At 63.2% G+C, this 25,622-nt stretch overlaps 4 protein-coding genes and 1 long non-coding RNA gene across 6 annotated transcripts; 1 reads left to right on the top strand and 4 right to left on the bottom strand.

Annotated features, from left to right (window-relative positions):
- Positions 1 to 795: 795 nt before the first annotated feature.
- Positions 796 to 10,329, top strand: ICAM5 (intercellular adhesion molecule 5). The gene is made up of 13 exons (XM_039910574.1): positions 796 to 955; positions 1,250 to 1,549; positions 1,896 to 2,207; positions 2,535 to 2,685; positions 3,665 to 4,245; positions 4,596 to 4,865; positions 5,113 to 5,433; positions 6,529 to 6,825; positions 6,953 to 7,207; positions 7,695 to 7,943; positions 8,826 to 9,098; positions 9,301 to 9,573; positions 9,915 to 10,329. Exons 1-13 carry the CDS (start codon positions 796 to 798, stop codon positions 10,118 to 10,120), a joined length of 3,648 nt encoding a protein of 1,215 aa, XP_039766508.1. The 3' UTR covers positions 10,121 to 10,329.
- Positions 10,330 to 12,460: 2,131 nt separating this feature from the next.
- On the bottom strand, positions 12,461 to 14,839 carry ZGLP1 (zinc finger GATA like protein 1; the record flags this gene model as incomplete). Its single annotated transcript, XM_029053349.2, has 5 exons — positions 12,461 to 12,935; positions 13,505 to 13,636; positions 13,918 to 14,011; positions 14,221 to 14,318; positions 14,517 to 14,839. Coding segments are annotated over 5 exons (765 nt in total), but the record flags the coding sequence as incomplete, so codon positions are not given.
- A 15-nt stretch (positions 14,840 to 14,854) lies between these two features.
- LOC114807403 lies at positions 14,855 to 15,842 on the bottom strand. Its single transcript, XR_003755490.1, has 3 exons — positions 15,290 to 15,842; positions 15,011 to 15,088; positions 14,855 to 14,921 (listed from the first exon to the last, which is right to left on the bottom strand). It is a non-coding gene; the product is annotated as an uncharacterized LOC114807403 (long non-coding RNA).
- A 164-nt stretch (positions 15,843 to 16,006) lies between these two features.
- Positions 16,007 to 17,480, bottom strand: FDX2 (ferredoxin 2). The gene is made up of 5 exons (XM_029053157.2): positions 17,314 to 17,480; positions 17,061 to 17,100; positions 16,816 to 16,922; positions 16,480 to 16,567; positions 16,007 to 16,253 (listed from the first exon to the last, which is right to left on the bottom strand). The coding sequence occupies exons 1-5, from the start codon at positions 17,456 to 17,458 to the stop codon at positions 16,097 to 16,099; spliced, it is 537 nt and encodes a 178-aa protein (XP_028908990.1). The 5' UTR covers positions 17,459 to 17,480; the 3' UTR covers positions 16,007 to 16,096.
- Positions 17,481 to 17,615: 135 nt separating this feature from the next.
- Positions 17,616 to 25,619, bottom strand: RAVER1 (ribonucleoprotein, PTB binding 1). 2 transcript variants are annotated; one of them, XM_029053156.2, is made up of 14 exons: positions 25,391 to 25,619; positions 23,694 to 23,760; positions 22,970 to 23,439; positions 22,536 to 22,727; positions 22,298 to 22,427; positions 21,979 to 22,079; positions 21,053 to 21,173; positions 20,540 to 20,745; positions 20,366 to 20,450; positions 20,105 to 20,229; positions 19,740 to 19,811; positions 19,312 to 19,455; positions 19,093 to 19,170; positions 17,616 to 18,852 (listed from the first exon to the last, which is right to left on the bottom strand). In XM_029053156.2, exons 1-14 carry the CDS (start codon positions 25,601 to 25,603, stop codon positions 18,706 to 18,708), a joined length of 2,151 nt encoding a protein of 716 aa, XP_028908989.1. In that variant the 5' UTR covers positions 25,604 to 25,619; the 3' UTR covers positions 17,616 to 18,705. The 2 variants fall into 2 exon arrangements, with proteins under 2 accessions (XP_028908989.1, XP_028908988.1); XM_029053155.2 differs by having other exon boundaries at positions 20,354 to 20,450.
- Positions 25,620 to 25,622: the final 3 nt, after the last annotated feature.

Genomic DNA, 25,622 nt, shown 5'->3' on the forward strand with positions numbered 1-25,622 from the left:
TCTAGGTCTAGAGGCGGGGAGACAGACATCAATACAATAAATAAAATGACAGATATGTACATAAATGGTGTGGGGCTGGGAGGGGGGAAGAGCACAGGGAGCGAGTCAGGGCGACGCAGAAGGGAGTGGAAGATGAAGAAAGTGGGGCTTAGTCTGGGAAGGCCTCTTGGAGGAGATGGACCTTCAGGGAGGCACCGAAGGCCGGGGAGAGTCATGGGCGGCTCAGAGGAGGGTGGGCCTTCCGGGCCGGAGGCAGGACTTGGCCTAGGGGTCAGCTGGGAGACTGGTGAGCTTGAGGTACAGTGAGGAGGTTAGCACTGGAGGAGCAAAATGTGCGGGCTGGGTAGTAGAAGGAGAGAGACCAGGTGAGGTAGGGCCGGGCAGGGTAATGGAGTGCGTCGGTACTGTCCCAAGCACTCGGGACAGTGCTCTGCACAGAGTGAGCGCTTAACTTAACTTCTCTGTGCCTCAGTGACCTCATCTGTAAAATGGAGATCAAGACTGTGAGCCCCACGTGGGACAGCCTGATTACCTTGTATGTACCCCAGCTCTTAGAAGAGTGCTTGGCACATGGTAAGCGCTTAACAGGTGCCTTAATGATTATTATTGATAATAAATACTATTGACTGAGTGTAAATCCAGGTCCCTAGACACCTCCCTCGAGGGCCCGAGGGGGTGGGGGGGCCGGGGGGTGCTGAGCCTGATAAGGGGGGGCGGGGCGCCTTTATCTTCCCTCCCACTCCCTGGCTGCCTGGGGCCCCAGTAGTCACTGGCATTGGCCCCGGGCTCCGCTCCATGGGGCCACCGCTCCCCCTCGCTCTGCTCGCGGCCGCCGCCACCGTTGCCGCTGCCTCCGGCTCCACCAGTGAGATGCCCCTTCTGCCCCCGGGTCCCCCTCGTTACGCCAGGCCTGGCGAGGGTCGGGAGGAGGAGGAGGGGGAACACAACACGTGTAGTGAGAGGCCGGCTGGGAAGGGAAGGATGGGGCGGAGGGGCGGGATGGAGGCCCGGGAGAGGTCCTCGCCGGCAAGGAATGTGTCTTTATTGTCGTAGTCTCCCAAGCGCACAGTACAGTGCTCTGCACACCGTCAGCGCTCGGTAAATACGATTGAATGAACGAACGAAAGGAGAGGCGGGTTGGGAATCTCCTCCCGCCTCCTACCTTCGCTCTTTGAGCCCTGAAGGAGTAAAGGATCAACAGTTGAGGCCCAGGAGTTGAGGGGCAGGGGGGTGGATGCCTGACCTTCAGCCCGCTCCTCCTCCTCCCCCCACCCCTCCTCAGGATCCCCAGGTTCGTTCCGGGTGCAGGTCCGGCCCCAGCAGGTGTCCGTGCAGCCAGGAGGTTCCGTGTGGCTCAACTGCAGCACGGACTGCCCACGGCCAGACGGTGGGGAGATCCAGACGGACCTGTCCCGGGGCCAGACAGAGCGGGGGCCCGGCTGGCTCGCCTTCCAGCTGCTGGACGTGAGGGCGTGGAGCTCCGAGCCACGCTGCACCTTCCGCTGCGCCGGGGTGACAAGGGAGGCCGTGGCCAGAGTCTACGCTTACCGTGAGGCCGGGGAGGATCGGGGGAGAGGGAGGGGCCCCCCCCCAAAAGATCGGGGAGGGTCGGGAACCGCCGAGGCAGAGGCACTCAGTGCGGGGCGGGGGGCAGTGAAGTTAGTGCCAGATCCCGCACAGATTACAGGCCCAGGCCTATCCCTTCCTCTTCTCTCCCGAAACGCCTCCATCATCAGGCTCATCCTTCCTTGGCCCAGGCCCCGCCCTCGCAGATTGCCACTGCTCCCCAAACCCCCTTCCTCTCCCTGGCCCACCCCCTTGCGCCCTAAGTCTCCACACCTCCAGGGGCTCAGGCCCCACTCCCTCATCGTCCCTCCTTTTCCGTTCCCCAACAGAGTCTCCACGCCACGTGCTCTTGGAGCCGCTGACCCCACTCGAAGACGGCTTGAAGTTCAGGCTGCGCTGCCACGTGACGCGAGTATTTCCCGTGGGATTCCTGACCGTGATTCTGCGGGCCGGGGCGCGCCCCCTGTTTGTGGACCGCCTGGTGGAGCACCGCCGGCCGGAGCCCGCCAACGTGACGGTGACCCACGAGCTCCGTGCTCGGCTCCGGGACCACGGCCTACCCGTCATCTGCCAGGCCCGGCTGGACCTTGGAGGCCAGGTGGTGGGACGCAGCTCAGAGCCCGTGATGCTGTGGGTCCAAGGTGAGGTCGGGCCCCGGGGAGTGGCATTGCGAGGTCTGGGGCAGCAATAGTATCTCCTCTCTGGAGGAGCCACCCTCACCGGAGACCCCCCCTACCCCCCCCCGGGAAATCCTGTCCCTCGGAATTTCCAACCCGGTCCCTCTCCACTGACCAAGGGGGTGCAGGATCCGGGTAGCTCCTTCGCCCACACAGACCCGGCCCCGGGGAAGGCGAGACCAGAGGGTCCGGAGGAAAAACGTGTAGTGGTGGGGGGAGGGGGGGGCGGCAGGGATCGTGGGAAGGAATCCCCATCGGAGAAGGTCTGACCTTCCTCCCTCCTCCGTGCAGGGAGCCGGAAGGCTAAGGTAATGTCCTGGGCATCGATCGGCGCCCTGGCCACCCTCCTGCTCCTCGGCTGCATGTTTCTGTCCGGACGGCACCTGGCTCAGGGACCTCTGAGCGGGGAGGGGGATTCCTCCAAACACACCCCGGGCCTGCCGTATTCTGGAGGGACGCAATACCAATAAAACAGTTTGGATCCTTCACCTCGTCCTATCCCAATCCCCACCGCCGCGGGGGTCGGGGGAGGGAGAGGGGAGCGCAAGGAGGTCTCGGGCAGCTAAGGGGACGGTGAGGACGGGGAAGAGGGCCGCACGGGTCCGGACCTTTCGGTCTCCGGCCGGCTCCTCCGGGGCTTGGACGGTCCTGACGTTTCCTCCCGCCTTATCTCCGGGGTGCAGAAGGTGGTGAGGGGGCGGGGAGCGGGGGAGCCGTCGGGACGGGTTTTCCCGATTGGTTCCGCTCTGGGAGCGCGGCCGCTTTAATTGGTCCATTTACGATCCCCTCCCGAGCCGAGAATAGCGGCTTCCCGGGATGTTGGGACCGGTGCCTGGCACGTGAGCATATTCCCCCTCTCCCTCTCTCGTTCTTTCTCATTCTCGCTCTTATTCTTTCCCTCTCATTCTTTGTTCTCCGCACGCACACACACACACACACCCCCCCCCCGCCCCGAGACAGTCACACTCACGTACACACGAACTCGACACCCCGGCGCGCTAGCCACAGAGCGCTAACCACAAAAACACCCCATTATCGAGCTCTAAATTGAGCACGGGTATACACCTCCACACGCACACATCCACGCGCGCCCCAACACGTGCTTGCCGCCCGGAGACCCCCGCACGGCCTGGAACAGCTCCGCCTCCAGACACCCACGGACTCCGCGAACACACGGCAGCACGCGGAGTCCCAGTCCCACGTGTCTGCCTCCCGAGGTGCCTCGGCGCTTGGCACACCGCCCCCGCCCCGGCGATTCCTCCTATCGGGTCCCTCCTGCTGGAAAGGGACGGTGAGTTTGAGAAACACTACCCCCCCCCCCCCACCGCCCCGGCCCTGGCCTGCAAGCAGGCGCGCACACATAGACACACGCGCGCACATGCACCTGTCGCATCCAGATCGGGTTGAAAATGCCTGGAGAGCTGGGGCAGTTTAGGAATAACGAGACCCCGGTCCCAGCCAGGACCCCGGGCCCCGAGCTGGGACGTTCCTGCCCGGCCAGATCCCGGCGTCCTCTTTCCACAGTGGATGGGCCGCGGGGGCGGGGGGAAGCGGGGCGGCTGCCGGGGCCGCGGAGAAGGCTCCTGTCCGGGATGTGGCTCAGCCCCCAGAGCCGCCCCCGAAATTCGCCCTCCGGGGGAGGTCCGGTACTTTTGCGTGGGTCGGCCACGCACCTTCTGGGCCACCCGCGCGGGTCGGCAGGGCAGCGGTCACTCGGGTGATGTGGTTTGGCCGTGGGAAGATGACAGGGGGAGGGGGGGTTTCGGGGGAGCGTGCCGCCCCCCTCCCCGGCTCCGCACCCCCTTCTCCGCCCCCGCCTTGGATACCGAGCTCCCAGCGTTAAAGCCAGCTCCCGGCGCGCTCGGCTCCGCGCTCCTCCGTGCGCTCCTCGGTTCGGTTGCCGTCTCTCCGGGTCCAGCGGCCCGGCCCACCCGGGCCATGAACCCCAGCCCGCCTCGCCCACGCTGGGCTCTGCTCCTCCTGGGGCTCGTCGTCGGGCTCGGTAAACTCCGGGGCGCGGGGAGAGGGAGGCGAAAGCCGGGAGGGGGGGCGGGGGGGGGGCGACGACGGAGGCTGAGGCGGTCGGGATCGGCCCCGGGAGTCCCCCTCCACCCAGCCCGACGCCGGGGCCGGCTGGAGGAGCCCCGGGGGGCGCGGGAGTGGGCAGGGCGTGCCACCGAGGCTAAGTCCCCGTCCCGATTGCCCTTTTCCTCCCCAGTTCCCCGACCCCGATTCCTCTCCCTCCTCCTTCCCTCCTGCCCCCATCCCCCGGCGCGGCGCCCGGCCTCCGTCGCCGATCCCCGCGCCCCTGAGCCCCCGGGCCTTTGATCGAGCCGCCCTCCGACCCGGCAGGGGCGGAGCGGGAGCCGTACTGGGCCGATCTGCAGCCTCGGGCGGCGTTGGTGGAGCGCGGCGGGTCCCTCTGGCTCAACTGCAGCACTAACTGCCCGCGGCCCAAGCGCGGCGGGCTGGATACTTCCCTCCGCCGGGCCGGGGGGCAGCGGGGACCGCGCTGGCTCTCCCGCGAACTCGTGGACATCCGCGAGCCCGAGAGCCGCCCGGTCTGTTCCTTCCAGTGCGGCCCCCGCCTGTTGCAGGCCCGGGGCGTCATCCGCACCTTCCGTGAGGGTCGAGGCGCGGGGTGGAGGTTGGGAGGCCGTGGTGGACACCGTGGGGGATGCGGGCGAAGGGGAGGGGGGGAAGCGAAGCGTGGACCAGGGAGATGGTGGGGCAGAGTTCGGAGGGGGCGGCGGGAGAGGCGAAGGGAGGGTGGCTGTGCCGGAGGGGTTCCCCGTCCGTCCTCCGCACCGGTCCTTCCGGAGGGGACTGGAGCCCACCGACCACTCACCGCACTCCCTTCTCCCCGCAGGGCCCCCAGAGCGAGTGGAGCTGACGCCACCGCCAGCCTGGGTGCCCGTTGGCGAGAACTACACCGTGGACTGCCGGGTCCCGGAGGCAGTGCCCCTGGAGAACCTCACAGTGGCACTGGTCCAGGGCACCCGGGAGCTGGGGCGCCAGGGCTTCCCGGGCAAGCCGCCCGACACCCAAAACGCCACCGCCACGTTCACGGTCCTGGCCCGCAGGGAGGACCATGGCACCGACGTGTCCTGCCAGGCCCAGCTGGACCTGCGGAGGCTTGGGCTGGAACTCTTCCGCGGCCGTTCGGCCTCCGTGCGGCTTCACACCTTCCGTGAGCACCGGTGGGCCGGGCCGGGCCGGGCCGGGCTGGGGGCGAGACACGTCAGGGGGGTGTAAGTGACTTGCGGGTACGAAACGTATCATCCTTTCTGATTCCGTACTTCCCAGGCATCTGGTACGGTGCGCCACAGCAACCGGGTGTTCGATCACTGTTGCTACTGGATGGATGAAGGAGCAGGAAGGATCCAGGCCCAGGATGAGGACCCAGATAGGGGCGAAGCCCTCTGGCTCCCCCAGCTTCCTGCTCACCTGGAACTCCCTAGTAGTAGTGATAGTAATAATAATGATAATCAATTTTGGTATTTGTTAAGCACCGAGTATAGCACTGTACTAGATGCCAGAGTAGATATAAGATAATCAGGTCAGAAACAGACCTTGCCCTGCTTGCGGGTCACCGTCTAGTAGAAAGGAGAACAGGTGTTGAATCCCCATTTTACAGATGAGGAAACTGAGGCCCAGGGAAGTTAAATGATTTACCCAAGGTCACATAGCTGGCAAGTAGTGGAGCCAGGATGAGAACCCAGGTCCCCTGACTCCCAGGCCTGGGCTACTTCCATAAGGCCATGCTGCTTCTTTAGAAGGCAAAATAATAGCAGTGGCAGTGAGACCCATGGGGGACAGGGGCTGCTCAATTTATAATCTTAATGATGGCATTTGTTAAGTGCTTACTATGTCCGGGGCACTGTTCTGAGCTCTCCTATACCTACCCCAGCGCTTAGCGCACTTAGCGCACTGTGAAGCACTGAACAGATGCTACAATGATTACTATTAGATTTCATTGAGCATCCATTTGGTGTAGTGCGCTAGACTAAGCGCTTGGGAAGTCAGCGCTTAGTACAGTGCCTGGTACATAGTACTTAACCAATGTGCTTAACAAATACTACTATTATTATTATTATTATTATTACATCTCCTGCCACAAGGAACTTATACTCTATCTGTCCTTTTGTGTGTCTCTCTCTATCTGAATTAGCCTTTGGGAGTTTTTTGGACTTTCATTGCCTTGCTGTGGTCTCCTTCTCTGACTGCATCTGTCTTTGTGGTCGCTGGATGTTTGACTTCTTGTCTCTCACTGTTTTGGTTGAAGAATTCAAGAGACTTCCGTGGTTCAGCTCCCCTGCACTCAGTGACTCCTGGCTCCTGGAGGTCGGGGCCGCGACGTCTGTGAGCTGCGAGGCTGAGGTGTTCCCGGCCGGGGAGGCCCAGGTTCACTTGTCCCTGGGGGGCCGGGAGCGGAACCCCACAGTCACCCGGGACGGAGACCGGCTCACGGCCGAGGCCACAGTTCAGGCCGAGGAGGGGCCCGAGCAGGAGCTGGACGTGAACTGCACCGTGGCCGTGGGGAGCGAGAGCCGAACGGCCCACAAAACCCTGACCGTCTACAGTAAGGGGGGGGTTGGGGAGAGTGAGGGAGGGGGGATCTATGGGTCCCGGGAGGGGAGGGGGCTCCCTCAGGTGTGTGCATGTGTGTGTGTGTGCGTGTGTGTGTGTGCGTGTGTCTGTGTCCTCAGACTTCCCCCCTCCCGAGCTGACCCTTAGCGAGCAAAGCCCTGTGGAGAAGACCCCTGTGAATGTGAGCTGTAGGGCCCGGCCCGGCGCCTCAGTGAAACTGGAGGGGCAACCAGAGCCACCCGGTGGGGAGCCTGCTCATCTCCAGCTGATCGCCCGGGAGGAGGACAATGGGCGCCTGTTGACCTGTGAGGCCACCCTGTCGCTGAAATCTGTGCGGCTCGTCAAGCGCCAGAACGTCCAGCTCCACGTCCTCCGTGAGTGTCTCTTTCTCTGTTGTGGAGTTTACAAGTCCCTTGTGATGCCTGACCCCTGACCTCTCTGAACTGTAACCTCATAATGACCTTGCCCAATCTCTGCCTCCAAGGTAGCACTGACACCCCTGTCTCTGCTTGACTCCATGAAGGCCTGACCCTGGGGAGATCCTCTATGAACTCCGCCATCTAGATGATGACCTTACTCTGTACATAGTAGTTGCCCAATAAAAGCTGATAGATAATCCTGTTTGATTTATGACCCCCCCAAATGACCTCACCTGTGCCCCCCTCCCGTTGACTTCACATATCTGATCCCCGCCCCTTGGTCCCTCCTTTACTTAACCCCGACCCTTCAGTGATCCCTAAGCTCCTCTCACTTCTCTTCTAGGTGTGATCTGGCTTGGGTTGCTCAATGGGTCAGGGGAGAGGGGGGTCACAGGACACCGCTGGCCACAGACCTGAACCCCCCTATTACGTATTCCCCCAGACGGACCGCGGATGAATGCCTCGGACTGTCCGGGGAACTGGACGTGGCTGGAGGGGACGGAGCAGGTTCTACGTTGCCGGGCCCGGGGGAACCCGACCCCGACTGTGCAGTGCGTCCACGCTGGGATCAAGGACGCGTTCCTCCCCGAGAGCCCTCTGCGGGTCACCCGAGCCCACGCCGGCACCTACCGCTGCACAGCCAGCAGTCAACTGGGCACCGAGGCCAGGGACGTGGTCGTGACCGTGGACTGTGAGTGAGGGCAGAGGGTCTGAGAGCCCAGAATGCCCCTCTCCTCTGCTTTACCCGAAACTCTCCCTCGGTCCTCTCCTTCCCACTCTTCCTTCCCCCCTACATCCATCCCCAATCCTCCACCCCTGAGTTCTCCCCGCCGCCTCTCCCGTAGATGTCCCCGAGCTGGACGCGTCTGAGGGGGCAGAGGAGACGTTGAGCTGTCCGGCCCGGGGGGGTCGCGCCACCCGCTGGGGGCGGTGTTCGGTCTGGGGCCGGTCCAGCTCTCTACCTGCCTTGTGGAACCGCCGCGGGCTAACAGGGGACATAGAGGCACATGCCGCTGTGACGCCGTGAACGCGTGTGGCTCAGCCTCCAGGGAGCGGGAGTGGGAGGTACAGGAGGAGGTAGAGAAAGGGGGAATGAGAGGCGATCCCAAAGCCACCCACCCCATCCTCTTTTGTCTTCCTCTTCTTTTCCGCGCACCGCCCCCGCCGCCCCCCCGACCCACCTCCCAAGCGGGCCAAAGTATGACCAAGTTTGGCAGCCCTAGTGCCCGGGCTTGGGTGGAGCCAACAGGATGGCCGTTCACCTGTGAGGCTGAGAGAGACCCGGCTCCAGCCATGGTATGTGTCGGGCCTGGGTCGGGGGGCCCGGGGATCCCATGGTTGGGATCCCCACACCCCCAGCCCCTCCTGTCTCCAGCCCCCAACCCAATGTCATGGGCGTCCATTATTGCAACGCGACCAACCGGCATGGGTCCGTGGGCAGGACCATCACCGGCAGTGCCGAGTGTGAGTGGGGAGAGAGGCGGAAAGGTGTACGGGGTGGGGGAAGGTATTCGGGAGGTGGGGGGGGCACGGGGTAGGGCCCTGACCCTCCCTCTTATTTCCCTTCTTTCAGCCCCACCCTGGATGGACGAGACCAGCTGCCCCAGCCACCAGACGTGGCTGGAGGGGGTACGTGGGCCGGCATTGACCTGTGGGGCGTGGGGTACCCCACCCCCTCGGGTCCAGTGTGCCCGGGACGGCGATCTGAAGCGGCTGGAGGGTCTGGAGGAGCCAGAGTGGCCGGAGAGGGGTCGCAGCGTGTCTAGGGAAGACGCCGGCACCTACCGCTGCGAGGCCACGAACGCACGTGGCTCGGACGCCAGGATGGTCACTGTAGGGGTGGAGTGTGAGTGACCAAGGGTCGTGGGTGGAGGGGTGGGGGTGGGGGTTCAGGAGCAGATGACCATGGAGCACTCCCTCCTCAGGCTGGGGAGGGCTACCGAGAGAAGGCTCTCGCTCCTATGGCATGGGCGGAGTGGGCACTCTGCCCTGAGTGGCTGGAGAAAGGGGGGTAACGTGCCCACCTCCTCCCATTCCCCCTCCACCAGACAGGCCAGTGGTGGCGTTGCTGGCGGCCACCCCCTCGGGCAGAGTGGAGCCCGGGGGCAACTTCACATTGACGTGCCGCGCTGATGGGTCCCCACCTGCCCAACTAAGCTGGCACACCCCGTCGGGGGCCAGAGGCTTCGGCCTCTCCTTGTCCGGGGACAACGGGACCCTGAGCGTGGCCGGGGCTCACGGTCGCCACGGAGGTGTCTATGAGTGCATGGCTACAAATGCCCACGGCCACCACGTGCGGCGCATCACCGTGCGAGTGGCCGGTGAGGGGAGGGGGAGAGCGAGGGGGAGGGAAGGAGGGAGGGAAGGAGGGAGGGAAGGGAGGGGAGGGAAGGGGGAGAGGAAGGGGGGAGGGAGGAGGGAGAAAAGGAGGGGGAGATGGAGGTAGAGAGAATAAGAAGAAGAGAAGAGGGGGTGGGGAAGTAGGAGAAGAGAGGAGAGGAGAGAGGAACAGGCAGGGGCACAGAAGGCCTTGCGCCGCCTGGGCTCTAGTGCTCAGGCCAGTGGGATGGAGGGCTGGTGGGGCTAGTGGGGGGCTAGGGCCGTGGGAGGCGTGTGTGCATGATAGAGTGATTCCCTCTCCCTCTTCTCCCCCAACTCCCAGGACCGTGGCCATGGGTTGCTGGGGGCGGGGCAGCGGGAGGTGCAGCCCTGCTGGCGGGCCTGGCTGCCCTAGTCTGGTACATCAAGTCGGCGGCCTGCAAGACGGGGGAGTACAGCGTGCAGGAGGCTGAGAGCGCCGGCCAGGCCGTGGGGGCGGGGACTGAGGCAGGGGACGAGATCTACGCCATCCAGCTCACCGCCAAGTGAGAGGGCCGGCTGGCCGGCCGGCAGGCCAGGAGAGGGGCTGGCCGTGGATCCTTACCCTTCACCGGAAGTTCGGTTCATTTCTTCGTTTCTCCGTTCGGTTATTTCTGTCTCATCCAGGGGAGGGGGTGGGGAGGACCCTTGCCCCACCCTCATCTGTCTGCGAACCTTGAGCAACCACTCCAGTAAAAGACTTTTCATAATAAACAAGACTAGAGCCTCTGACTCCATCCTGAGGGATGGGGGTAAGGGCCAGACTGGACTTCATTGACCCTCAGTCCAAGAGAGGGATGGGTAAGTCACTGCAGCGGGCAGGGTCCTTCTCTTATTCCTGGAGGGAGGGGTGTCGGGGGAGCCGACCTTCCTCTCCCCATCCTGTCTAGCAATCTGATTCGGGGGGGTGGGGAGGTGGTGCACGCAACAGGATGAGCTGCCGTGGTCTGGGGACCCGGCCTGTCCTCTCTCTTCCGTTATCTTTTCTGGCCAGGCTTCCACACCCCTGCCCCCTCCCGCCCCCCCAACTTCCTCCAGGTACTGGGAACTCTAGCGAAGTGACCCTAGAGATACAATTAGTTACGGCCTCGCCCCCATCCCCCTTCCCTCAGGGTCCCTTCAGGATGGGGCCAGGATGAGCTTATCTGGTGTGGGGGTAGCTTCACCTCCTGCTTTCAGTGGTGGCGGAAGAGGGGAGTATCAGTCAGAGTGCCTGGATCCATTTTCCAGATGGGAAAACAGACTCAGAGCTTCCCCCCTCCCCACCCCCTGGCCCCAGCCTAACTGGGACTTTTCCTGCCTCTGAGCAAGGACTGACACTCCTCAGTGATCGTTTCCTTTTCCCCCTCCCTTGCTAGTCCCTCCTGCCCACTTTCTCTTGGGGTTAGGCAGCACGGACCACCACCTCCCACTCTGCTAATCCTGATTTTTTAGTTGCTGGACCCTCCCCCGACCCCAGACCTCCTCCTTCCCTCTCCAATTCCAACTTGGAATTTCAGCCCCACCACCATGCACTCTGGGACCTAGCTCCCAACTCGCCTCTGATTTTTAGGAAGTGGGAAAGGAGGGACACAAAGGCCGGCAGGGTGAGGGTTGGAGGCTTCCTTTCCTGGTGGAGAGCCAGGAACCTAATCTCTCCCGTCCACACCCCTCTACTTCTCCCAGCTCCCCTCACTCCACTTCTTCCTTTCCCCTCTCCCACTATTGAGTTGACTTGAAGGGTACCGCCTCTTCTGACTTCTCCCAGGCCCTCCTGTATGTTTGTGAGAGAGTCTGTACGGGCTGTTTGCGTGCAAGTCCATGCATATGTGTCCAGGAGTCCAGGATGTGTGCAAGGATCTAGGGCTCAGCACAGTGCCTGGCACATAGTAAGTGCTTAACAAATACCATAATTATCTATACATGCTGCGTATATTAGCATGCATGTGTTTAGGTGGGCATCCAGATGCGTGGGGATCCTGGTGGGTGTCCGTGTCCACGAATACCGTGTCTAAGTATTTGCGTGTCTGTGAGAAGGGGCTGTGTGCATTGAATATAGGTCAGGGGAAGCGGGGGAGGGAGAGTGTACACTGAGTATCCAGAGGGAAGAGTCTCTATTTATTGTCAAGGGGTGGGGAGGGGGGGGTTGTGTGTTAGTGTTTATGTGTGTCCATGGGGACTGTGGGTGCCCATCTACACGGGCGTAGGTCCACATCAACTGTGGACAGGTGCCTGATTGTGTGGGCTGTATGAGTGTTCATGTGAATGAGCATCCGTGGGGGCATGCTATGGATTAGTGTTCATGCGGGTATGTGGTGGGTGCGTGTTCATGTCCATGCTCCTGCCCACCCCCAACGCACAAGAGCACCCATTTATTAAATGAGAAGAAGCAGCATGCCCTAGTGGATAGAACATAGGCCTGGGAGTCAGAAGGACCTTTTGTCTTCTCGCCACTTGTCTGTTTGCCACTGGGCAAGTCACTTCGCTTCTCTGGGCCTCAGTTACCTCATCTGTAACATGGGAATTAAGACTGTGAACCCCATGTGGGACTTTTTTTTTTAGGGTATTTGTTAAGTGCTCACTCTGTGCCAGGCACTGTACTAAGCGCAGGGGTAGATACAAGCTTATCGGGGGTTGGACACAGTCCGTGTCCAACACGGGGCTCAGAGTCTTAACTCCCATTTTACAGATGAGATAACTGAGGCCCAGAGAAGTGAAGTGACATACCCAAGGTCACACAGCAGACAAGTGGCAGATCCGGGATCAGAACCCAGGTCCTCTGACTTTCCGTTAGGCCCCACTGCTTCCCAGGAAGCAAGACTCCCACCCACGGGTACAACTTCTTCGCTCCCCCACGGATACGAGTCCAACAAAGCTCCAAAATGGCTGCTTTAATGAAAGTGCACAGGAAACATGAACAGAGCCATTCATTTTCACCTCAAACACCAGCCCCGTGGTCTGGCTCCTCTGATCAAAGTCCAACTGAAGTAAACTCCAACTTCTCCATCAGCCCAGCCCGATACCCAAGGCGGTCAAAATTCCCACCTCCTGCCAACCCTAAGACACACAGTGGCCCATGCAGGCACCCGCCCTACGGTCCGTGGCTGGTCGTCCGGAGGTGTGATCTCATGGTACCCACGTTGATACGAGCGTGCGCGCTGGTGCTTACACGCCACCCCGACTCGTCTGGGCTCCCAAGAGGCAGGGTGGGCTTTATTCAGCTCTCCCTTATTCCCCCATAGCCGGCGGAGGGAGAGAGGTTGGCTCGTTGCTGTTTGACGGCTGGCTAGTTCTCATCCGGCACCTCCGACTGGCAACCCCGTAGTCGGTTGGACCCGACCCTGGACTGGGGAGGCAGAGAGCGAAAGCGGAAGTCTCATCTCCCTCCACCCTGACCTGCCCGAAACATCGCAACCTTAGGCCGAGGTGACGAGCCGCGGGGAGCAGGTCACTGGGGGTCAACGGGAGGGGGGAACCCTGCGGGGGGAGACCGTCCAAGGGGAGCAGCGCGCGGGGGAGAGAAAGCGGGAGAGGAACCCAGGCGCCTACCAGCTATTCAAAGGCTAGGAATCGGGGGTCGGTCCCGGCTGTCCGCCCCTGCCAGCACAATTAGGTCTGGCAGGGAAGGAAGGGCGGGATAGCGAGGGGAGGAAGTCTTGCGGGCCCGCTGCTCTCTGGGGGAAAGAAGCTCGGAGCCGACCGCTTTGTTTGGTGGCAGGCACCAGTCCGGCGCCTCGGGGGGGCCGGAGGGAAGAGGGAGTAGGAGAGATGGGAGCACCCCGGCCCAGCTCTGCCCTACCTTGGCAACTTCCCTTCCCAACCCACTCCAGCAACCCTCAGCCTGGGCCGGGGGAGGGGCAGAGTAGGCGGGGAGGCCCTCCATCGCCCGCTCGGCTCATCCCCCAGGACACTCACGGACTGGGAGCTCCGAGCGGGGGCTGGGGGAGGCAGAGGACACCCCCGCAGCTGGAACACAGGGTTGGTGCCCGGAGGCCTCGGCGGGGAACTGAGCAGCAGCGGGCGCAGCGAATCTTGTACTTCCTGTACCTGGGGGTGGGGGTGGGTGGGGGGGGGGGAGGGGCAGCGCCCGGAGAGACGCACGTGGCTCCCTACTCAGGTCCCGGGGAGGGGGGGAAAAGGCGGTGCACATGGTTCCTCCACCTCGGTTCTACCCTCGGGCTGTGCGGGGCTCGCGGGGTGCAGGGGAGGGAGCGTGCATGCGTGTGAAGTGGATTTTTCGTAGACCTCGGCGCCCCAAACCTGACACACACACACACACCCGCCCCTCCCCCGACACCCCGATTGTCGCAGCCCCCCCGCGCCGGCACCTGATACCGCAGGCATTGCACAGAAGGGTCCCGTCCTGGGCCTCTCTCCAGAGTGGGGTATGCTGAGTCTGGCAGGAGGCGCAGCGCTTTCCCCCTTAAGCAACAGCCACCCCCGGGGGGGGGGGGGGAGGGGGAGGAGGGGGCAGGAGGGAGAGAGAGCCGGGAGGGAGGAGGCGGAGAGAGGGGGGGAGGGGAGGAGGAGGAGGCGACGTTGAGAATCAGACGATCACGGTGGAAACGAAGCCCTCCAGCCCCCTCCCGCAGTTTCCTCCCCTACCCTTTTCCCCCGCTGAGACTACTTACCACTAGGGTCTCCGTCGTAGGGTCCAGGTTCCCCTTCGTAGGCCTCGTATTTCCTCCGGGGAGGGTCCGGCCCGACTCCCGCCTTCCGCATTCCCTTACTGTAAAGTGGGGGAACCGGGGAGAAAAGTCGGGGTGGAGAAAAGTCGGGGTGCAGAAAGGGAGGGGAATTTAGGTTCGAGGATCTGCTCCCCTCTTCCTCTGGGGCCCCTTAAATCCCAACTCGGTGCTCGCCCCCCCACCCCCGCGCCCCCTTTCCTCTCTACCGCCCGCCTCCCAGCTCCAGAGTCCCCCTACACCTGTAGCTCGACGTGATGACCAGCCGCGGCTCCTCGCACACCAAATTCAGGCGTATCCGCAGCGCCACGCCCTCGAAGCCGGGGTCCAGGCCCACCGCTCCCTTGGTGGGTCGCAACTGCTTGCGGGGAGCCCGGCCTCCACCCCGTCCCTGTTTCGGGGGGTCGACGGCCTGGCCGTAGCAGGGTCGGGGGGCCCCGGGCGCGGCCAGGCCGTGGCACTCGAGGGTTAGGAGGGTCAGGGGGTCAAGGGGGCAGCCGGGCTCGGGAAGGGCCGGTGGGAAGTGGGGCAAGGCGGGCGGAGGGCGGCCGGGCCCCGGGGCGGCCGGGCCCGGCGGCTTCGGCAGCAGTTCGGCTGTCTCCTGGAGGAGGCGGAGGGCAAGTGGCACGGGTGAAGAAGCCATGGACCTGAAGGGGGTGATGGCGGCTGGTCACGTCCGGCCGTTTTTCCCTCCCTCCCGCCCCCCGGATGGCGCCCGGGATCGCAGAACCCTAACCTGGGTGAGACTCCCCATTGCAGGCCAAAGGGCAGGGTGAAAGGGCACGGTCGCTGCACCATCTCCGGCCGCTTAGGCCTGTTGGGAGATTGAAACATCTTTTCCGCCTGAGCGGGAGAGGCCTGATCCTAAGCAACCCCCAACTCCAGGGGACGGGGAGGGAGCAAAATCAAAGTAATGCCAATGGGATTCGCCTTTCCTGCACCTTTCCTTCCCCGTGCCGGGGGGTGGGGGCGGGTGAGAGTCCCGCCTGTGAGACACGGGAAGACCCTCGCCCACCTTGTATTATTACTTTCACTCCAGGACTCTGCCGAGGAAACCGGAGTCCTTGCACCGGGGTTCGGTGATGGAGCGGCAGGGGTGGGGTTGGCAGCTCTGAGAGCGGGAGCGGGAGCCGGATCCGGACAGGGCAGCTCCAGGAGCTCCCGGACGAGAGAAAAGTCGGGGACGTACAGTTCCCCCGCCATCAGCACCGAACTTCGGGAGAACCCGGCTCCCGTTTTCCTGCCGTCGTGGGGGAGGAGTCGGAATAGCCCGCCTCAGGTGTGGTGCCTATAGGCCCCTCGGAGCGGCTCCTCCCCCTCTCCCGCCGCTCTACAGGGTCTCCCTGGCTTGCATACCCTCTTTAGCTTTCACCGGGCTCCGCCCCGAGGCTAGGATTGACAGCAAATGGCGGGCGTTGGGGGCAGGTGTAGCCCACGGGATTTACTACTTCGGTATCTCTACTGCTCTGATCCCCAGAACTGACTCTCCCCGCCTTTTTTGCTGAACTCATGGAAGGCAGCCTAAGACACTGGTTGGAGTTAAGGCCCGATCACATAAGGGGTATGCATGCAGGTGTCTAAATGTCTATTTATTGATGAGGAAGAAGACCCCCACCCCCCGTAAACCACCTAATCCACTCCCCCCTCCTCCCCACCCTCTTATCCCTCTCCCTCCTCGTCCCCAACCAATCCCCCCACCCCCTCCCCAATTGGGCAATAAGGAAAGACTCCATAAAGAAAATAAAAGCTTTTATTCCACTGGATGGCCTTCCACTGGGGCCCTGGCCAGCACACTCTCTCCGGCGGCATCCGGTCATCCTGGTCAGTGGGGCCTGGGAACGTGGCCATCCACGTAGAAGTTGCGGGTGACCCTGGGTAACGTGAACTCAACCCCATCTAGGGCTGGCGTCAGGACCAGCTGGCAGCCCAGACGTGAGTTCTCCCGCAGCAGCGGGGCTGTGTCCAGCATGTCTTCCTCTCTGAATGGGGGGGTGGGGGGGGTGGGGGGGGTGGGGGGGGTGGGTGGACAGCGGTCAGCAGTCAGAAAAAGCCATCCCCAACCCAGCCTGCAGGCTTCTAGCACAGGGGCAGGCTGCCCCTTCCTTTGTTGGGGGTAGGTCTGCTGAAAGGAAGCAGGGGCCAGGTCTTGCTGCTCTGGCCCCCTCACCCTCCACTTGCCCCCTTTTGTTACCTCTCATCCGTTACCTCTCGTCCGGTGAGGGCAGCGCATCCAGAAATTCCTGGCTCACGTACACGTGGCAGGTAGAACAGGCTAGGGAGGCCTCACAGGCTCCTGGTTGGGGGGAGGGGGAGGAGGAGCAGAGGGTCAGCCTAGGAGTGTAAGGGGGGTGGGGGGCAGGGGATAGAGGGTCAGTGGGAAAAGGGGAATGCATAGGGGGAAAAAATCCACTCATCCAGGGAATGATGGAACTAGGTTGGGGGGGGTGGGGGTGGGGGATGTTCAGCCCTCTGCAGGGGCTCAGCACTTCCCATCCCTCCCCCTCCGCCAACTCCCCGCATTCCCTCCCTGCCCGCCTCCACCTTCCAGGTCGATGCCGTGTCGCTGTGCCAGGTGTAACACGTTGTCCCCGACTCTGCCGCTCACCGGGACCCTCCTCCCCGCCCGGTCCACGAAGACCACGTTCACCCTGGTGGGGCAGGGCCCGGTCACGGGTGAGAGGAGGCTGCCCCCTCCCTCACCCAGCAGGCCGAATAAAGGTAAACTTGGGCCCCGGGTTCCCCCCCTCCCCCTCGCTTCCCAGGGAGGGCGGCGTTTCCGAACTCACACAGCCTCAGCCGGGGTCTCCTCCTCGGTCTGGTGCGGGCCTGGAAGAACGGCGCAGGAAGGGTGTGAACGAAGTCCGGCGCGGCTTGGAATTTCTGCCGCGCCGTCCCCCGCTTCTGGCCCCAGAGTTAACTAATCCTCCCCGGCCCGGAAGATGGACGCGATTCGGAGAGGGGAGAGGGACGCCACGGCAGGAGGCGTGCCGCAGAGAGGGGAGGGGGGGAGGCCGGGACAAATCCCCTTCCTCTAGTCACCTGCTGTCTGGAAGCCGCTGGCTGGCAGCGGGGAGGGGGCTCGGGATCTAGGTGTCCGGGGGGCCTCGGCTCGCCAAAGGCCGCCCCCAGCCGCCCGCAGCAGCGACCCGGCCTTGTTGCCCCTCCCCGCCATGGAGGCGGCCATGACGGCCGTCACGTGACCCCTCGAGCCGGCCCCGGCCGCCCGCGCCTGCGCACCAGCCGCCCCCTTTTCTGTTCTGGGCGGGCGCAATGGCGGAGGGGCGCGCCGGCGGGAGGGAGTGGACGGTGGGAGGGCAGTGCCGCAAGAACCAGCCAGGTGGGACCTTTCATTAAAATCACTTTTACTTAAAAACTTTTAATTCAGCAAAAAAAAAAAAAAAGGGACCGGGGAAAGGAAAGAAAAACGGCAGACGAAGGGAGAGCGGGGAGAGAGACGGTGAGAGCGGCCCGGGGGGAGGGTACTGGCGGGGGGCGGGCCAAAGGAGCCCCAAATGCCCGGGAAAGCCCCAGTGCAAATGGGGGGGAGGGGGGTAGTCCTCCCCAGTCTGGCCCTTCTAACCGGGTTACGGCCACTGGGGGAGGCACGGGAGCCGCCGAACCGAGGCCTCGTTTCGGAGGCTGCAGGGAAGTCCCTAGCAGGCCACACCACTAAGGGATCAAAACGCTACCGTTCCCAGGCCGCGTGGGAGGTGGGGAAGGGGCCACGGGGGATGGGGGAGCTGCTTCGAGGCAAGAGAGAAGCCAGCGGGCAACACGGCCCGGGCCATAATGAGGGTGGGATGGGGAAAAGGACCAGAAAAAGAGAGAGAGAGCACCAGGAGACGGGAGGTAAGGGTGGATGTATAAGTGTCAATCAAAACCCATCCCTCCTCCAGGGGACAGGACTCTTCCCCTACATTTTATAAAACAAAAACCTTGAAGGGGAAGAGCCCCAAAAGGTTCACTTGAGAAAGGAAAAGAAGCATTTTGGGGATGGGCAGTTTCCTCAACTTCCGTCTCCGTAGCCATCAGCCTCGCCTAGGGGGCATGGCGGGGGAGTGGCCAGCGGGAGACGGCATCCCGAGGGAGACAGAGACGGGGGTAAGAGAACAGTGACAGAAGGGAGACTGAGTCTGCGCACCACCCCCACCCTGCTGGACTGCTCTGTTAAAACTGCAGTGGGAGGTGAGGGCTCAACTAGGCCAGGACCCCTGGGAAATGAGGAAAAGGGCAGGCCGGACCCCTTTCGGCCTCCCTTGAGATGGGGTGAGGAAGGTCTGAACTCCCAGACGGGCCCCCACCCCCCTCCTTTAAAAAGCAAAGTCCTATTTTTGACTCTTCAAAAATAGATCCATAGCCAAAAGGCATCAGGGCAGTGTTGCTGGGGGGAGGGGGCGGGGAGAGGGGGAGGAGGAGGGGGGCTGGACGTCGCTAGAATATCCTCTTCCGCTTCAGGTAAGAGTCAGCATAGTGGCCTCCCAGTCCCTGTGAATGCTGGCCCACGTAGCCACCCTCAGGACTAGGCTCTGGAGATGGTAGCAGGTGTGAGGAGCCTCGCTTCTGGCCGGCGACTGGAGTCTGATAGGGGAGGGTGGAATCAATGAATAGTATCTGAGCACTTACTTGGTGTAGAGCACTGTACTGAGCACTTGGGGGGGGGGGGAACGATGACAGAACAGGTGGCAGATCCAATCCCTGACCACAAGGAGCTCAAAGGCTAGCAGAGCAGGTCAAAGGGCATTAGACGACCGCCCCCCGCCAGCCTCATTCCCCCGCCCCCAGCCTCCATTCCCCCCTCCCTCCTGTCAGAAGCTCTACCTTTAGGTTGCTGCCGTGCCCGCTGGGTCCGTGGCCCAAAAGACCCTCTCCTGAGCCCACTGGTGGCATGCCCACAGCCTAGAAGGGAGGAAGGGGCAAGGGTCAGGCCTAAGGGCGGGGAAGAAAATCACCGCAGCCCCAGAGCCCAAACCGGGAGAGTCACCCATTTCCCACCACACGCAGACAGCCATGCCCTCTTCCCCTCTCAGACCATCTCACCTTGTTCAGATGGCTCTGCTGGAGCCCAGCCTGCAGGCCACTGCTGAAGTAGGAGGTGGGGGAGCCAGAGTACAAGGCGGGGAGGGGGCCGCCCCCACCCCCGCCGGCACTTCGCTCACCGAAGCCAGCAGATGCTGGAGATATCTGGAACGAGCATCGGTGGTAATGAGGGAAAGGAAGGGGCAGAGGGGACAAGAAGTTAAGGCCGAGGTGGGGAAGGGGAGCGGCTGGAACAGTGGAAGGGACAGGAAGTCTAGGCCCAGGGGAAGATAAAGAGCAGGAAAGGATGGATGGACAGGGTGGCTGGGAAATTCAGGGCTAAGGGCAGACAAAAAAGAAGGTGTGTATGTGCGTAGGTTGGCAGGTGGGAAAGCAATTGAGCAAGGTACAGGAAGCCAAGGCAGCGGGGAAGGCTGGGAGGCTGTTACCTTGTGCCGGCTGGATCCAAATGGCCCCCCGGCTTCCCGAGGGTGATGCAGGAACCCCCGTCTCCCCAGTTCCTTTATGGGAAGAAGAGCCACAGACAAGTTAAAATGGGGTGCGCGTGCTGGGGGGCGCAGACCAACACAGCGAACCCAGGAGAAGACTGAAGGTTGTGGGGGAGGGGGAGAATGCGCTCAGCACTCAGAATCTGGGGCCCCAGGGACTGTTAGCACACAGCTGGTGAGAGAGAGCTGGAACTTCAAGAGCCCAAAGTGGGTGGGAGGGAAGAAAGTGGTTCAGAGGGACAGGGTTGCAGGGGCGGGGGGGCACGGCGAGGAGCACCCACAGGAAGACCCCACCGTACACGCACCGGCTGGTAATCGAAAGTGAAGCCATCAGTGGGAAGACCTAGCTCGTTTGGGAGCTGAGGGTTGGGGACGCTGCCAAACCCCCCGGATTTCAGGTTAAAAGGCTTGCCGGAACTCCCGCTGGCACCTGAGGAGGTGGGGGGAGGGAGGAGGGGCGAGACAGAAAAAAATCCATCAGCTTGTCCTCCGCCCTCCCTCCTCCGGCCCCGCCCCGCCAACCCTCTGGGAGAGTCCCCGGCCTCCCCCCTCACCAGAGAGACTACCAGCAGGTAGCAGGCTTTGCAGGTTCAGGTAGGGGTTCAGGGGGATCTTGAAGTCCTTGGGCGGCTCTCCCAGGAGCGAGGAGCCCTGCGAGGGAAGAGGCAGGGTCACCCCCACGAGGCACGGCTCGTGGGGATACTGAGACCCGGGGAGTCTTGGGGGGCAGGGGTCCTTACTCCGGAGGCAGGCGGTCTGTCCTCCCCCAGCTTCGGCAGGCCGGTGACGACAGAGCCCAGCAAGGCAGAGGGAGGCGGGGGGAGCTGGCTAGCCAGCACCCCCAGCCCTGCCGCCTCTCGCTCCCCCCCCGTTGGGCCCAGGAGGGGTGGCAGGAGAGGGGAGGGCTTCCCGCGCCCGGGGCCGACTTCGGAGGGCTGGGGTCCCCCTGGGGAGAGAGAACCAGGTGGCAGTGAAGGGGCTGACATCCTGCGGGGTCAGAACCGGAGCTTCAGCCCACGCACCCCACACCCCCGCCGCTCTAGCTCGGCCCGGCAGCGGGCCTGACCGATGGTCACACCTGACGACTTGCTGCCTGACCCGGGGGGGTCAGCTGTCAGTCGGTCTGACTGCGGCACCACCCCCACAGCTGGGGAGCAGCCTCGCCCTGCGCCCGGAGTCAGCTCGCTGGAGAGACCCAAGGGAGACGCCGGGTAGGGGGGTCGGGGTCGGAGAGGGGTCGGGCCCCCACTTACCGGTGGGCAACTCCCCGAGATGGGCGCCCCCGGGCTGGCTGGACCCTGATGTGGCATTAGGCAGGCTCAGGGCCCCTGGCTGCAGGGAGCCTAGCGGGGAGTCTCCCAGGATTCCTGGCTTCTGCGAGAGAAAACGCATTTCACAAGACACTCTTGTACAGGGGACGGGGAGGAGGGGGCAGGAAGCCCAAGACCCAGCAACTGTCCTGAAAGCAATGGGGTGGGGAACACACGGCGAGGGGGGTGGGGGCAAAGCAGCAAGATGGTTGGGAGGGGGCAGGATGCCAGGCTTGGACGGAGCCGACAGTGAAAAAAGGCATTGCATCCTTTCCCCCCGCCACCCACCCCCCAACCCTCGTGGGGGACAGAGCAAGGCCAAAGGACATTGTTCTGGCCTTCAAAGTTGTTTGCACAACTGGGTACGGCAGTCCAGTGGAGAGCGGACACAATGTGCCTGCTGGCTCCAAAAAGCCCCAACAGGCATTTCCTTAATGATATAAGACTTTCCTGCCCGCTGGGCACTGTGCCCGGGGCAGGGAGCTAGACGAGGGACCTGAAGTGGACACGAAGCCACAACGCGCCCCACCCGGGGCCAAGGAGGCAAGGAGTGGGCTGGGCGGAACGGCTGGTGCTCTGAGAACAGAGGGTAGACGGGCAGGAGGGGAGGGAGAAACCCAGATGGAGAGGCTGACGTGGTGCTGGGGCGAGGGGGGTGGGGAGGATACGGCAAACCGGGAGTGGGAGCAGTGAAAGCCGCTGGTTTGGGGGGCTAGGGAGAGGGAGCACGGGGAGACGAGCTGGTTGTGAGCCACAGACGAGCCTGTGCCGACCTCGGCCCCCGGAGGAGGAAGTGTCCCGAAGGTGTCCTGCCCCTACCCGCCTCGGGCAGGGCTACAGCTCTGCAGGGTTGGGAGGGGCCCGGGTACCTGCTGGGCCTGTGCCTGGCTCTGTAGCGCCAGCTGGAGGAGCGTGGTGGACAGGGCTGGGCCGGTCAGCAGCGGCAGGGTCGGGGGGGCACCCAGGAGGCCTGCGATTGGGGGGCGGAGACCAGGGGGTCCAGGGGCAGCCATGGGGGGCGGGGGAGAGGGGGCCTACCCGGGGGGGGGAGACCCTGCCCCGGCTCATCCCCCCACCCCCACAGTCCCCAGTTTGGGGATCTTTCCCAGGGACAGACCCTCCCGTTAGCAATAATCCCCGAGGAACCTCTCCCCCCGCCCGGTGCCCCCCGTGCCCCGGTGCCGGTACCCTGCTTGCCCCCCACAGTGCCATGCAGCAGTGGATTCAGCAGCAGCTGGAGCGAGGCCGGAGGTCCTAGGCTGTTGAGGATCTGCAGGATGTTGGGCTCCGGCAGGAGCCCCTTCCCCCGGTTCTGGGCCTGCGGAGACCCGGCACGGGTTTCACCGGCCCAGCCCCCCGCCATCCCCCCCCGGGACCCCCAGTCTGCCCCCTGCCCCCACCAACCCTCCGTCGGCCCCCTCCGTACCGTGGCCTGGGCCGCGATGAGTGCGGCCAGCATGCTGCGGCCGGGCGGGCCGGGGGCGCAGAAGGACACCCGCACGCGGTGGCCAGCCAGGGCCATCCCGTCCGCCTGCTGCTGCGCGGCCTCCGCCATCTCGGCCGTCTCGTACTCCAGGACCGCAAACCCCTTCAGCTGCCCATCCTGCCCGTACGCCAACTGGGGAGGGACAGGCGAGGGGGAGGTTAGAGAGGCGGCCACGGGCCCCATCCCCAGCCCAGCGAGGTCCCCTCAGGGAAATTCCCCCCCCACCCCCGGCGTGGGGAGGGGAGTCACCAGAGTCAAGGTAGCCCCTCCCCGGCGCCCCTCCCCTCCCCACCCTCCCTTGCCGGAAAGCAAGGGAGGAGGGACGGTGGGGCGGAGGGGGGGTTCCTGGTAGAAGGGCAGGGGGAGGGGGCTACCTGGCAGAAGGTGGGGGGATGGGGGTCACTGCAGGCTCGAGCCAGTTCCTCTGCATCGCTGTACCCGGGGGGCAGCCGGTCCACACACAGGCAGCGCGAGTGCAGCCGTTCAGCAGTCAGCTGCCCAGCATCAGTCCAGTGCACGTACAGCGTCCGCGGCCCCAGAGGTTTCCCGAGGAGATCCGACTTGGCCCGGGCGGCCGAGTCCTTCTTCATGTACTCGGCGAAGCCGTAGCCCTTGGAGTGGCCCGTCTGGGCGCTGTACACCAGGAAGCAGCGTTCCAAGCTGCCGAACGGCCGCACCAGCTCCTCAAACTCTCGCTGGCTCAAGGCCCGGGGCAGATTGGCCACGCACAGGAGGGCATCCGTGGGCTGCAGCTGCACCGACAGCTCCTTCTCCCGCAACCGGCTCTGGTGAAACGTGCGAATGGCCGACTCGGCCTGCTCCCCATTCAGCAGGGTCACGAACGCTGTAGGGGCCGGGGAGGACGGGATCAGCGACGGGAGGAAGGGAGTTGGGGTGGGTCCAAACAGGGGAGAGGTCCTCTCCTCCGTCACCCGTTATGTCATTGAAATAGAAAGAAAGAGGGAAGGAGGCGGCGAGAGAGGGGGCGGCGAGAGAGGGGGCGGCAGGTGGGTCCGTGGGTCGGCTCTGCTCCGAGGACAGGGGGACCGACCCCATACTCCCACCCCCAGTGCGCTCCTCCTTTGGGGCTGCGCTCACCTGTTCCTTTGTACTTGTCCACAAAGCAGTACTTGAGCTCGTAGTCACTCAAAAGGTCATGAACTTCCTGGGGAGATGAAAGGTCAGAGCAAGAGAGAATGAGGGGAAGATACTTTTTTTTTGGTGGAGCGGGGGGGAGGAGGACAGAGCAATGGGTGCAGGAAGTCCTGGAGGCTGTGTCCATGGCCTATGGGTGGGCGGGGCTTAGTACAGTGCTCGGCACATAGTAAGCACTTACCAAATACCGTAATTATAACAGCCAGGGTCAGTCCCCAGGATCTCCAGCCAACAGCTAAGGATTAGCCCATCCTCCCATTCCCCAGCAACCTAGTCCCACAGAACCCAGAAGTCCCCGGTCCCCAGCTATCAAATCAGTGGAATTTGGGCATATACTGGGTGCAGAGCACTGTACTGAGCGCTTGGGAGAGTACGATACGAGTTGGTAGACATGCTCCCTACCCACAAGGAGTTTACAGCCTAGGGGAGAAGATAGGCCTTAGGGAGAAGCAGCGTGGCTCAGTGGAAAGAACGCAGGCTTGGGAGTCAGAGGTCACGGGTTCTTAATCCCGGCTCTGCCACCGGTCAGCTGTGTGACTTTGGGCCAGTCACTTAACTTCTCTGTGCCTCAGTTATCTCAACTGTAAAATGGGGATTAAGACTGAGCCCCATGTCTTACCTTCTATCTACCCCAGCGCTCAGAACAGTGGTCGGCACACAGTAAGCGCTTAACAGATGCCACCGTTATGATGATGATGATTTAGCAAGGCTTAGTGGCAAGAGCACGGGCTTGGGAGTCGGAGGGCCTGGGTTCTAATCCCGGCTGTGCCACTTGTCTGCTGTGACCTCGGGCAAGTCACTTCACTTCTCTGGGCCTCGGTTACCTCGTCTGGAAAATGGGGATTAAGACTGTGAGCCCCACGTGGGACAAACTGAATGCCTTGTATCTACCCCAGCGCTTAGAACGGCGCTTGGCACACAGTGAGTGCTTAACAAACACCATCATTATTAAATTACGAGAGGCCTAAGTTTAACGGGTACAGATCCATATGCTTGGGCAACACAGCGGGGAGAGGGAGTAGGGGCAATAATAATAACTGTGGTGTTTGTTAGGTGCTTACTATACGCCAAGCACTGTGCTAAGCGCCGGGCTGGATAGTCCCTCTCCCTCATGGGCCTCACAGTCTCAATCCCCATTTTCCAGATGAGGTAACTGAGGCCCGGAGAAGTGAAGCGACTTGTCCGAGGTCACCCGGCAGACAAGGGGCGCGGCCGGGATTAGAACCCACGTTTAGGCGTGGAAGATCGCCTGAAGGTGGGTTTTAGGAGGGCTTTGAAGGTGAGGAGAGTAACTGTGTGGGGGATATGAAGGGGGAGGGCGCTCCGGGCCAGAGGCGGGACGTGAGCGAGGGATCGGCGGCCAGAAGGACGAGATCGCGGGGCGGCGAGGAGTCGGTGTTGGAAGGGTGTCAACGGATCTCTCCCTACACCCACCTACCTCTCCCCCCTTCTTTTCTTTCCTTTTTCTATCTCTGCCTCCGTCCTCCCCGTCGGGCCCCCACCGGTCCCTCCCTTTACTTTCCCCCGCTCCGTTCCTTCCCCACGTTCTTCTCCAGGTCCCCCCCCCCCCCGCCACTCCGGCTCCGTTGGTCTGGCCCGCGCACTGCCGCGTCGCGCGCCGTTTCCGTGTCCCCCCGCACCTGGTTGGTCACGTCCCCTGGGAGGCCCCGGATGAGGATCTTGCGGCGGTTGCGGAATTGTTGACTGGTTCGTTCCAGGCGGCTGTGCACCTCGTCGGGCTCCAGCGGCGGCAGCTCCTCTTCGGGCGCCCGGCGCCCCGCGACGTCACTCTCCTCGGCCTCGGCCTCCGGGCTGGGCAAGGGCCGGTGAGTAACGGACACGTCGGCCGCCATCTTGGAGGACCCAGCGCCT

This window comes from Ornithorhynchus anatinus, chromosome X2 (assembly GCF_004115215.2).
Source record: "Ornithorhynchus anatinus isolate Pmale09 chromosome X2, mOrnAna1.pri.v4, whole genome shotgun sequence".
Taxonomy (NCBI): domain Eukaryota; kingdom Metazoa; phylum Chordata; class Mammalia; order Monotremata; family Ornithorhynchidae; genus Ornithorhynchus; species Ornithorhynchus anatinus.